At 34.7% G+C, this 13,281-nt stretch overlaps 1 protein-coding gene across 5 annotated transcripts in view; it reads right to left on the reverse strand.

The window, feature by feature from the left end:
- UBE3D (ubiquitin protein ligase E3D) overlaps positions 1 to 13,281 on the reverse strand; it is a 240,374-nt gene that overhangs the window by 197,204 nt on the left and 29,889 nt on the right. For all 5 annotated transcript variants that reach the window (XM_023254158.2, XM_023254157.2, XM_006931866.5 and 2 more), the window contains exons 5-6: positions 8,274 to 8,343; positions 57 to 126 (exon numbers count right to left, since the gene is read on the reverse strand). In XM_023254158.2, the coding sequence (XP_023109926.1) occupies positions 57 to 126; positions 8,274 to 8,343 (140 nt within the window). The remainder of the gene's footprint in view (positions 1 to 56; positions 127 to 8,273; positions 8,344 to 13,281) is intronic.

A 13,281-nucleotide genomic window follows, 5' to 3' on the forward strand; every position in this document is an offset into this window, starting at 1 on the left:
TACCTATCATTCTCCACATTTAAAATTACAGAATAAACTTAATTTGCTACTTGTACCTTGGTATGATGGGAAAATTTCTTTCAGATGGCTGAATAATTATCTCTGTCATATAAAACTTGGTGGTTTCTAGAAACAAAAAATAAGAAAATTAAAAATCTTCCCATTGCATTAACATTTTTATTGTGGACATGTTGGTCCCTAATTATGACATCCCAAATTGAATATTCAGTATGTACACTGATAAAATTAACATTCAGTAAAACTTTTCCCCAAATGACTTAGTAATTAAGATGAGAAAGCATCGATGACTACAAGGAGAGAGTCCTGAGACTTGAGAGGGCTCGACGTTGTTTCAGCAGGTCATGGCCCAAGTGAATCTGGTGCAAGGACACTCTGTTTACACACACAGAAGGTAGAAAAATCAGTCACATCACAGTCATAGCCCACTTATGTAGAAAGTAGTCATCTAGTTTCCTTGTTTCTATGGAGTAGTCACAAATCTAGGAGTCATTGAAAAAGGCTTTTTCATCATGGTGTCCCAAAGCCCATGCAAAAATGCTGTGAACCTCACATGAGTATTTCCCAGAATCTCACTGAGTCTACTAATGTATAATTTCCAACAAATCTGGTTATCTTTTTAGTTTACAGAAAAATTTAAACAGTAAACTAAATATCTTACAGAAATGAATATAAACATAACCATTCTGAATTGTTTACAAAATCCACGAAAAAAATGTTTATTTTTACTAATAATGAAGGAATACAAATTAAAAGGAGATATTCTTTAGCATCAAATAAATATTTTTAAATGATAAAATGCAGCAATGAGGAAAATATGGAGAAGTGAGTGCACTTATTCACATATTGCTGTCAGAATTGCAAACGATAGATTTCTGGAAAGCCACTTGATGAAGACCTTAAATATATTTTGATACCATCATTAAACATCTGAGAACTTATCTCAAAGATATATTCATATCTATAAAAATTTATCTGTAAATAAGCTCATTAATTAAACTGAAAATAAGTTGTTTAAAAATTGAAACTGGTTGGGCTAAACAATTATACATTTAAGGAAGAGAATGCTATGCAGGCATTAAAAATGGTGTGCCAAACAATTTTTAATTGTTTTAATAAGATGGAAAAGCATTCTCAGTAAATTGTCTGAAAGTGTTTTCAATTTTTCAATGTAATACACAAAAAAAGGCAAGAAAATCAATAGATAGTTTAACATATTATTATATGGCTAGAGCCATCATGATGCATTTATCTATTTCTTCTTTAAGTTCAATTTTCACTTTACTATTTTGAAGTCATGTTATTAGATACAAAAATGAACCTTTTAATATTATGAAGTGAGCCCTTTCATCCCAGCCGCTGTTAAAATATAATTTAATTCTACAATTTTAATCCTACAAGGTATTATTATTATTGCCTTATGCAGTTAGCATCCACTTAATGTCTCCCACATATTTACCACTTTTCTTTACCAAACCTTCTTGAACTTACACCTTCTATCTGGGATCATTTTCTTTTACCTTCTACAGGTAGAATTCTATTCTTCTACAAGTAGAATTTCTTTTAATAAAAAACAAACCAGTAGAAACGAATTATTATAGTGTTTGTCAGAAAATATATTTGTCTTGATTCTTTCCTATCAAGACATTTTCATCATGTAAAATCCTAGGTTAACAGTTTTTAACCTTTGTACATATTGGCATTCATTCCATTGTCTTCCATCTTCCATTACTATTGTTCCTTTGAGAGTGATCTGTCACTTTTCTTTGTTTTTAAGATGTTCTGGTTTTTGTTTAGTTGTTTGCAGTATCACTCAGATATGTCCAGTTATAGACTTCTTTTTATTTATCTTCCTTGGGCCCCATTTAATTAGAATTCATTGGACCTCCTCAATTTGTAGACTGTTTTTCATCCCTTTTGTGAAATTCTTAGCAATTATCTCTTCAAATATTGTCCATGCTCCATTCTATTTCTTTCCCTTCCAGAAGTCTGATTAAACATACGCTGTTAGAGTATGGAGATTCCTCAAAAAGTTAAAAACAGAACTACCCTATGATTCAGCAATTGGACCACTAGGTATTTACTCAAAGAATACAAAAATACTAACTCAAAGGGGCACATGCAACCCAACGTTTATAGCAGCATTATCAACAAAAGCCAAATTATGGAAAGAGCCCCCAAATCAATTGACTGGTGAATGATTACACACACACACACACACACACACAAATGGAATATTACTCAGCCATAAAAAAGAATGAAATCTTGTCATTTGCAATGACGTGGATGGAGCTAGAGAGTATTGTGCTAAGCAAAGTAAGTCAGTCAGAGAAAGACAAATACCATATGATTTGACTCATGTGAATTTAAGAAACAAAACAAATGATCCTAAGGGAAAAAAAAGAAAGGAAAACCAAGAAACAGGCTCTTAATTATAGAGAACAAACTGATGGTTACCAGAGGAGAGGGGGATGGGCTAAATGAGTGATGGGGATTAAGGAGTGTACCTGCTGTGATGAGCACCAGATATTGTATGTAAGTGCTGAATCATTTAATTGTACACCTGAAAATAGTATTACACTATATGTTAACTGGAATTTAAATAAAAAATAACCAAACAAATCATATGTTAGATCTTCTCAGTGTATGTTTTACGTCTTACTTTCTCCCATATTTTTTGCCTTGTCTCTCTGTGCTGGCTTCCAGATTTTTCTTCTCAATTGTCTATTCATTAATTCTTTCTCTAATTTGTACCTAATCTGCCATTAAAACCTCCACCAAATTCTAAATTTCAGTTATATATTTTTTAGAAATTCCATTATAGATCTTTACCAAATATGCTTGCTGTTGTCTCCTTTTCCTTTGGATACCTTCAAACCTCTCTTATAAATATAGAAAGCATGACTGTTCCAGTTTATGTCCGCAAATTCCAGTAACAGAAGTCTGTTTCTGTTGTTCGCTATTTTTGTTAGTTCTTGTTGATGAAAGTCTAGTCTACTTGTATGTTTATTTATCTTTGGTTGCATGGTGAACACTGTACTTGACAAATTATTTGTGGTATTCTGAGTTTTACAATGAAGGTATTTTCCTCCAGACGTGATATGCATTTGATTTTTGGCAGGCACAAGGTGTCATGGCTAGCCCACAGCAGACTAACCAAGTTCAAGACTTGAAATTCCCTAAAGTGTCAAAGGACTGATAGGACCTGTCTGTAATTCCACAGGGCTGTTCCACTTCTGATTCACCTCCACAGTAAGGGTATGGGTCTTTAGGGCCTCCAATTTTTGTGCAGAGAATACTCTACTAGGTTCCCTTTTTGTGTAGTCTTTAATTTATACCTTTATTTCTCAAAGCAATCAAAATAAAAGTTCTAATTTTAGAGAATTGGCACAATGTATTGAAAAGGTGACTTCAATTTTGTGCTAACTTTTGAGTTTACTTTTGTGGTAATTTACCCACATGTTTTCTATTTATCTTGCTCTTCATTTCTTCCTGTGGATTCCAATTACCTTTGCTATCTTTTACTTCAGCTTGAAGAACTTTATCATTTTTTGTAGAAAAGGTCTGCAAGTAATGCATAACTTCCATCTATTTATATGAAAATGCCCTTATTTTGCCTTCATTTTTTGAAGGACAGTTTTGCTTGATATAGAATTGTTAGTTGACAGGTTTTTTTTTAAATGTTTTTCTCCCCACCCCCAGCATTTGAATATCTCATTTTAGTGTCTCCTGGCTGTCATATTTCCGTAAAAAGTCAGCCTTAATTGTATCATGAAATCCCTGTAAGAGATGTTTTGTACTTTCAAGATTCTCTCTTCATCTTTGGCTTCTATTAGTCTGACTACAATGTGGCTGGGCGAGGTGTCCTTTGTGTTTACCCTACTTTTCATTGCAATTCTTGGATCTAAAAGTTAATATTTTTCACCAAAGTTGCCAAGACTTCAGCCATTTTTTTCCACAATTTTTTTTCTCCTTATTCTTTTCCTTCTCACCCCGAGACTCCATTTACACATCTACCAAAGCACTTGATATTGTCCCACAAATATCTGAGGTCCTGATCATTTTGATTCAGAACTTTTTCTCTCTGTTCTTTGGATAGGTGAATTTCTATTAATATACCTTCAAGTTCAATGATTATATTTTTTCTTCTGCCATCTAAAATATGCAGTACAGCTAACCTAGTAAATTTTTTACTTACTGTACTTTTGAGCTCTGTAATTACCAATGATTTTCTCTTTGAAGTTTCCAATTTGTTGAGATTTGCTATTAGTTCACTCAAGAGGTTTTTAATTCTTTGCCATATTTATAACAGCTACTTCAACATCTTTGTCTACTAAGTCGAATATTTGTGCTTACTCATCACCTGTTTATTGAGTCCTGTTTTTTCTTTGAGTATCAATCACTCTTTTCTGCTTCTTTGCATGTCTAGTAATTTCTAAATGGAAGTAGGACATTGTATGTAATATACCGTCGCTATCCTGGATTTTGTTTTGTTCTTTCAAGGATTGTTGGCTGATAAGTATAATAGTCAATTAACTAACCTGGGCTCAAACTATGAAATATGTCTCCCCACAGTGTGTAGCCACTAATGTTTCTGCTCAGTTTTATGTAGCCTGGCTCCCTAGGAAGTATCCACTATACCTTCATAGTTCAGCTGTCAGCAGATTTGGGGAGATGTTTTGCTTAAATACTTCAAGCCATTAAGGTTTTTGCCTTCTGCTGCCCAATTGTGTTATCGACTGAGAAATGAAATTAAAGGCATGGGAAAATGTGCACGTCTCCCCAAGCTTTCAATTCTTATTAGATGCTCTGGCATCTATTATGTGCATTTAGCAGTCAGCCAGAACTGTGTGAAAAGCTTATCATCTCAGCCTGTCTTTAGCCTTTTGCTTCCAAAATCTCCCTCTTAAATTTCTAGTTTCTCCTTTGCCTATTGAACTTCACGTTATTATGGCTATAATACCATGGAAATGTTTCCTTTCTTGTTCAACCTTCTGCTTTCCTGTAGTGCGTAACTTCTTTTTCATTGGATTAGTTTTCCAAGCACCTTTAGCTAATTCTTCCCATATGATAGAATGGCTTATCTCAAGACTGTTACATGTGGTCATACACGTCAAAGAATGTATCAGTTTCATTTTGTAACTGAAAACATGTTTATTGCCATCTTCTCTTGTTTCAATCCAGGCTGTTACTCTCTAGGCCTGCTGTGTGTCCCTCACTCTGAGACTCCCTTATCTGTGTTAGATAATGCTTCCCAAAACCAATGTCTTCTCTCTCGAGGTTAAATCCTTAGTTTTGGTGAGATATATCCTATATCACATTCCTAAGGAAAATGTACATTTGAGGTCTATGTGTTATCTTCATACTTGATTGATAGTTTGTGACAGAATTATGGATTAAAAATATTTTTTCCTTCTAAATTATGAAGGCATTGCTTCATTGTTTTCTAGCTTTCAAAAATGATATTAAGAGTTCAATGCCATTCTTGGGGCACCTGGATGGCTCAGTCAGTTGAGTGTCCGACTCTTGATTTAGGCTCAGGTCATAATCTCATTGTTCATGGGATCGAGTCCCATGTTGGCTCTGCTGACAGCACGGAACCTGCTTGGGATTCTCTCTTTGCCTCTCTCTCTCTCTGCCCCTCCCCTGCGCACATGCTCTCTCTCTCTCAAAATAAATAAACTAAAAAAAAAGAGTTCAATGCCATTCTAATTCCTAACCCTTTGTTCACTACTTGTTTGTTTTTTTTTTTTTTTTCCTTTGGAAACTTCTTCCTTGGTATTCAGAAATTACTCAATGATGCAGCTTTGGGTAGCTGCCCTCCCATCCCATTCATCATACTGGACATGTAGTGGGCCCCTTCAGTTGAGAAACTGAAGCCCCAGCTCTGGAAAATAGCCTTGTAATGTGTTTTTAGTATTTCTGTTCTTTGATAATTTCCTAAACTCTGTTGTCTATATTCTTTCTTTCTAGAATTTCTATTAGCTAGATGTTGAATATCCTAAAAGTCTCCATTCATTCATTCATTCAATAAATATTTATTGGGTACCCACTATGTGCCAGGTATTGTTTTAATGCTGAGGTTATAGTGATAAATGAGATAGACAATATCTCTATCCTCAGGAAACTTACATGATGTTTTTTTCCCACAATTCCTTTCCAATCTTCAATATCTGACTTTTGGTTCTGATTTAGGAGATAAGATAGTTCCTTAATTTTATCTTTTAGTCCTTTCATTACTTTTTTTAAGCAGTCACATCTTTAATTCTATATTCTCTGAATTATGGAGACAATATTATTTCATTTCTCTAAGAACATTATTTTTGTTCAAGATTTTCTTCTGTTTTATACATTAATTTGTTTTTCTTGGTGCTTTATTCTGTTTACTTGATCATTTACTTCAGTCTCTTAGTTGGAGGTTTGCTCTAATATTTTTTGATTCTCAGCAATCCATTCATATTTAAGTATAAATAAAAAAATACTGACAGGAAACTCTTACATGTAGGTACAAGGCTTGTTGACTGTAGGATGGCTAGATCTAGGCTCATTTTACTGTTGAATGACCCCTAAAAGAGTATCTGCAAATCTCTTCTCTGATTGGTGTTCTTTCATTTTCCAAGAAAAGAGTCCTCTAATCTCCTACCTTGAGAGTATAAGCAAGTTGCAAATACAGGAATCTTAGGAGTTTTACAGCTCCATATAAAAATTTTGAAGTAACCATCCTTCCTCCAGCCCCTTGTCTCAGACTGCTTTCCCTGCTACCTGTTGCCTCCAAATTCTGACCAGCTCTGAGGCTCTACCGCGAGTACTGGCTCACTCCTCACTCAGATGATCTGCAGACACTGAGACTGCAGCTTCCTCCACACTGCCAAGTGTGTTCCCACACCTCTCAGCTTTACAGTTTCCAAAAATGTCTGCTTATATCTCTTGTTTACATTACTGTCACTTCCTCTCAATTTCTCATGGTCTCTGTGGATATACATATTTTTTATTCCTTAACTGACATTTTAACTGGGCTTCAGGGACAAGAGAAAAGAATAAAAAATTTAAAAATCGGGGCGCCTGGGTGGCTCAGTTCGTTGAGGTCCAACTTCGCCTCAGGTCATGATCTCACGCTCCTTGAGTTCGAGCCCTGCATCAGGATCTCTCCTGACAGCTCAGAGCCAGGAGCCTACTTCAGATTCTGTGTCTCTTTCTCTCTCTGCCCCTCCTCTGCTCATACTCTGTCTCTCTCTTCTTTCTCTAAGATAAATAAAAAAGAAATAAAAATTATAAAAAAAAATCAATTTGCCTAATTTGACTGGAAACCTTAAAACTTTCTAAGTTGTTGCTTAAAGGGCTTGCTTTCATTCTCCAAAGTGACATTGGGGATGGCATCCTTTACCACTGCTCATTCTTTCTTTTCTGTTCACTCTGAGCAAGTCAACTACTTACAAGATTCTGATGATTTTAAGAAACAAACAACACTACCATCTGCCTTCTTTAGGTGCACTAGCTTTACTTACATTTCTAATTAATTGTATTAAAAACAATTATTTGTCATCCATAAAGCTAATGCAGCATATTGTAGCTCTCCAGACATTTTCAAATCCTGGGGCCTGCTTCAGATTCTGTGTCTCCCTCTCTCTCTCTGCTCCTCCCCTGCTCACACTTTGTCTCTCTTTCAAAAATGAATAAACATTAAAAAAAAAAATAGTAATGCAATTTAATTATCATGATTTTATTATATTTGAAAGTGATTTAACATAGACTTTATATAAATATAATTATCAGGAAGAGAATAGGAACAGAGCACGAAACTCAGAATATGTTTTCTTCCATTTCAAGAGTTCTCTTTCAACCCCCAGCCCAAAATACAGCCCTAAGGCAGATGGCAGCCAAGAAAACTTCTTCATCATCTCTAGCAACCAACAATTCTGACTGAGGAGTTGTACTGAGAAAAAAGCCCTGATATTCTTTAAGAAAGACCCAAGGACAAACTTTATACTGTAGTTTTATATCCACTAAGAGGATATGAAATATTGAAAATGACCCAACCTAAGTTTAAAACTCAATACTATGTACTTATAAAGGTCAAAATACACAAACTTCTTGGCATATTTGATGATATGTTACTTGATTTCTATTTTAAAAATCATCAATTTTACAACATATATTAGTTATCTATCTTTCACATAGATTTCCTATAAAATCTCCTTCTACTCGTTTTTAATAAGACGGCAATCATTTTGGCTTTTTTATTATGAAATTCTTACCTGATGACATGGTCTCTCCCAACATTACCTTGCAACGCTTACAAATTACTTTGGTATTTGCCTTTGGTTTCTGTAGAACAGAAAAATGTCATTTAAATGTCATTCAGCTTTTCTTAAAAGGAATATATAATTTTAACATAGTCTCTAGAGTATACTTTGAACTTTACATTTTATTTTGCCCTCTACTAAATACTGAGAACACATTTAGCTTGTATGCATAATTCACATGCACAGAGATTTTTTTTTCAGATCTAAAGACAGAATAATGAACACACTGATTTTTCCAAACCTAACCACTTCTTGATAATCTGTTGTAAATAATTCGAAAAAGAAGCACTTTACATTTCTAAAATGTACTTCCAAATACACATTATCATTTAGAATGAGTAGATGGCAGGCAACAAAGGCAGAGAGAGTAGGTGACTTGTTCTAATTCATGTGTCTGCAAACAGGAGAATCAAAAATTAGAGCCATTATTTTGATTTCTAGTCCAGTGTAACTTATGTAAAAGTAATCTATAATTCATAGGCCCTCACCAGAAGTCAAAAATATGTAACCAGGGTAACTGGGTGGCTCAGTCAGTTAAGCAGCTGCCTTTGGCTCAGGTCATGATCTCAAGGACAGTGAGTTTGAGACCCTCATGGGGCTCGGGACTGACACACAGAGCCTACTTGGCATCCTCTCTCTCCTCTCTCTCTCTGCCTCTACCCTGCTTGTGCTCTCTCTCTCAAAATAAGTAAATGAACTTAAAATTAAAAAAAAAAATTTTAACACATTTGGGGTGCCTGGGCGGCTCAGTCGTTCCGACTTTGGCTCAGGTCATGATCTAATGGTTCATGGGTTCAAGCCCCACGTCAGGCTCTGTGCTGACAGCTCAGAGCCTGGACGCTGCTTCGGATTCTGTCTTCATTTCTCTCAGTTGTCTCTCTCTCTCTCTCAAAAAATAAATAAAAACATTAAAAATTTTTTAAAAAATAAATTTAACACATTCATATAACACATTTTTCTACTTAAGATATTCATTATAATTGGAAAAACTGGATAGTGCTCTCAGAGAAATTCCTGAAGCATTCTTAAACTGCAAAACTCCAAATTCATCATTTGGGATGAAGATTAAAATTGCTAGCATCCATCTAATTCTATAATATATACATTCTATGTACAATGTACAATATGCACAATTCTACAATATATACATATATGGGATTATATACCTAAAAGTAATATAATGTTATATGCCAATTATACCTCAATTTTTTTTTTTTAAAAACTGATTTTTAGTTTTTTATATGAGATTATGTTAGAAGCAGTAGCATGGTGGTTAAGAGCCCTGAGTCTGGGGCCAGACTTCCCAGGTTTACATCCCAGTCCTGCTATTTATTACACACATAACCTTGAGCAAGTTAATTAACCTGTTTTGGTTTCCTCACCCGTTTAAGGTAGTAAATAGTAGTGTTCTACTCATTAGTGTTGTTTATTAGTATTTAAAAGGGAGTGTTATAAAGCACTGTCCCAGGCTCATGTTGACTGCCAGGTGGATGTTACATAAACAAAACATAGTTTGGGCACATGTCATTCAAGGAACAGGCTGAAAACCCATATCCTCCCACAAAGAGACCAATTTTTTTGCCTTTTACTGGACAACAACTGCATATTAAGAATCTACCAAAAAATATGCTTTTTTCACATCCATAGCAATACCTTTGTTAAAACCATGTAACATTCCTCTCACATAGACACACTGCAACATGGCAGACGTCACGTAAAAGTGGGCGGGGAGAAGGAATTTCTGCAACTCTGGCCACCTAGGTCATCTCTCCTAGGAAAGGGCAGACTAAATTGCTGGTCTAAGAAAGGAAGAGTGTCTTCCTGATGTGGGATATATGTATTGATCTGAGGAATCTTAACTGATTAGGGTAAGTTTGAGTACAATTATATTTTCCTTAGCATAAATAAATATTTTCTGAAAAACTGTATAAGAAGCACATTTAAACTGAGTTCCATGGATGTGCTAATAACTGATAGAGCTGATATTTTAATCTAGACCCCTTAGATGCTAAAACTTATGCTTCTAAGCACTACACCAAGTGTTTTCCAAACTAATTCACAGAATCACTTCAATGGGTTATGGCCTGCATTTTTTTTTTTTTAAACAAAATGAAACAGGGGCACCTAACTGGCTCAGTCAGTTAAGGTCATGATCTCGCAGTCCATGAATTCAAGCCCTGCATTGGGCTCTGTGCTGACAGCCCAGAGCCTGAAGCCTGCTTTGGACTCTGTGTCTCCCTCTCTGCTCCTCCCCTGCTCATGCTGCCTCTTTCTCTCAAAAATAAAAATTAAAAGAAAAAAAATTCTTTTTAAAGGATACAGGAAGCTCAGAAAGCATATAGGCTCAACTGAAACTTTGACATTTGGGCAGTTTCATGCTTTCTTACAATAAAATCTATCTGTATGGCTCCAAATTGGTCTTAAGACACTTTTTCAAAGATCCTATTTTGTACCAGTTAAATCAAACCATCCTCATTAAATCTTACCAAAAACTAAAGGCTTTACTAAAAACTAATATTGAGTATTGGAGTAGCAATGCTTGAGAAGATCTTCTATTCAAAGCAAAAAAATGTTCATCAGGTGCTCCATTATGTATTTCATTTATAATTGCTCCTACGGCACATTTTGCTTTGTCTTTCAATGAAGCGAAACAATTTTTTTTTGTTGGTTTGTTCACCAAAAAAAGAAGTCTACCTTTTCAAGACGCTGGTAATTGGGATTTTAAAATGTGATCAATAAAAAGCAAATTATTTCAAACAACCAAATGTGTGTATTTTGATTCAAACAAATAGAAAATACCTTTAATATAAATGGTAAAATCTGTATGTGTATGGCCTAGGATTTTATCACCAAGTAATGATTGTTCATTTTTGTCAAATGTGAAATGACACTGTGGTTACCTAAAAAAGAAAAATCCATATGGGATGAAATGACATAATGTCTGGGATTTGCTTTCAAGCCCTCCTGTGGTGGTGGGGGCAGGGGTGGAGGTTAAAGGGCGCGATGAAGCATACTTTATGAATCAAGATGACTGGTATTCTGAAGTTCCCAATTCTATCCTTTTTACATTTGTGCATGTTTACAAAATTCAACACATTATTCTGAGAAAATAAGAAATACACCCTTATGGACTTAACAAATTACCAAATCAATAAATTATTGCCAAGCACCCCAGGAAAGGAAAAAAGGTAAAGCTGTTAATTGTACCTGCCAGCTGTAATGTAATCAAAGTTCAGCTTGTTCCTGTGTGACCACACTAAGTCTAGAATAATATTATGTATCTTACAAACGGCTGAGGTGCTACCTTTGTCATCTTTATCATCCTATTACAAGATGTGAAATTTTTATTACGTTGGTAGACAAAAAAAAAAAAATAGCATGAGACAATGAGTAAATGCAAGAATAAGGAAATCTTCGGGAGGTTACCGTGTGAAAACAAAAGTTATATACTGCCACATTTTCAGGGACAAATACTGTACAGTGTTAAGGGGGGTACTGCAGGAAAGAATTTAGTGCTGGATTTTATTTTTAAATTCAGGTCTTTTTAATTAAAATATTTTAACAGTCTAAATTTCATTTAAAGAGAAGCTCCGCTTTGTAATGCATTTCTCCTGACCAACGCTTAAAGGAAATAATACAGCAAGTTGTGCGATGAAGCAGCCTAACTGTGGGAACTCTGCAGAGCAAACATCAAAGAAAGACCGTGTTGTGAACTAATTAAATCAATATATCTGAGAGACGGCACCACTGCACAGAGATGTGGATTAGCCTCCTGTCTTCGTTTTTATTTCCCTTTGTGTTGTTTCAATTTCTAAGGACCCTTGATATTGTCTCGCCAAAAAAATGTTTCCCAAGAGATACCATTAGGATGCTGTGTCACCATGTGACATTTCAAAACCCTGCTAGATGGCTAGACTTGGTGATATGAGAAATAGGTTTTCAATAGCACAGAGCAGCCTTGTTCCCACAGGAGCCTTGAGAGCAATGTTTAAGCAGTCCCTCCAAATTTATGTTACTATTTTGGTCACAGGCATACTCTTTCAACTGCTGCAATATGCAATTAAAGAGAAACTTCCACCTTGGCTAACTTAGAAACAATCTTGTCAACAGCAGCTTGTGATAGGAGTTTCCCACAGTCTCAATGATACTAAACACCATTAGGTCTGACTATGAAGGGTCTTCCTTTAACACATACAATGAGTGTTCACAAGGAAGAGACATTCTTGGAAATGGCATCATATTACAGATAAAGACATAAATGAGAAGAATGTATTTCCATACAGTTTATCTAAAAAGGGAAACTTGTGGTTTCTCTTTTAATTTTTCTCCTCTCCTCTTCCATTCAAGTATTTTAAAAATATTTCCTTGCAAGTATTTTAAAAATTTATAGCTTATCACAAGAATGAAAGTTAAAGTACATAAACAGTAAAGTATTAGTATACAAATTTAGATTAAAATACAATTTTAATATAACCATATTAAACATATAACAGATTTATATTAACCTACCATTTATCTTTGAAAACTATAAAAGGATAAAGTACTATAATTTTAAATGAACCATATTTAGGTAAAAGGATCTGTGCTTATGGTGAGAGATAAGGCACTTAACTAATTCTGATAACTTTGATATTTGATAAACCTCGTTAATCTGTCCTTAAAACAGAAAATAGTTATGTAAGCTAACTTACAATCTAAGAGCTGCTCAACTATTGCATATTTCCTAAAGTGGTTCAGTTTTTGTTACAAAAATTAAATGAATTTTAAATGAAATTTAACGTACAATGCTTTCGTTCTTACCAATAATCAGATGTGAAAATGAAGATTCTCTGGCAATGATTTCCTTTACTTTTTAAATCACATCTGTATTGATTTGCCACCAGGAGAATGATTTCTCACAAGGGCCAAGTCAATGCCATTGATTTTCTTTTAAAGTAAGGTAAACCATTTGTTCTCTGCA

Source organism: Felis catus, chromosome B2 (genome assembly GCF_018350175.1).
Source record: "Felis catus isolate Fca126 chromosome B2, F.catus_Fca126_mat1.0, whole genome shotgun sequence".
NCBI lineage: Eukaryota > Metazoa > Chordata > Mammalia > Carnivora > Felidae > Felis > Felis catus.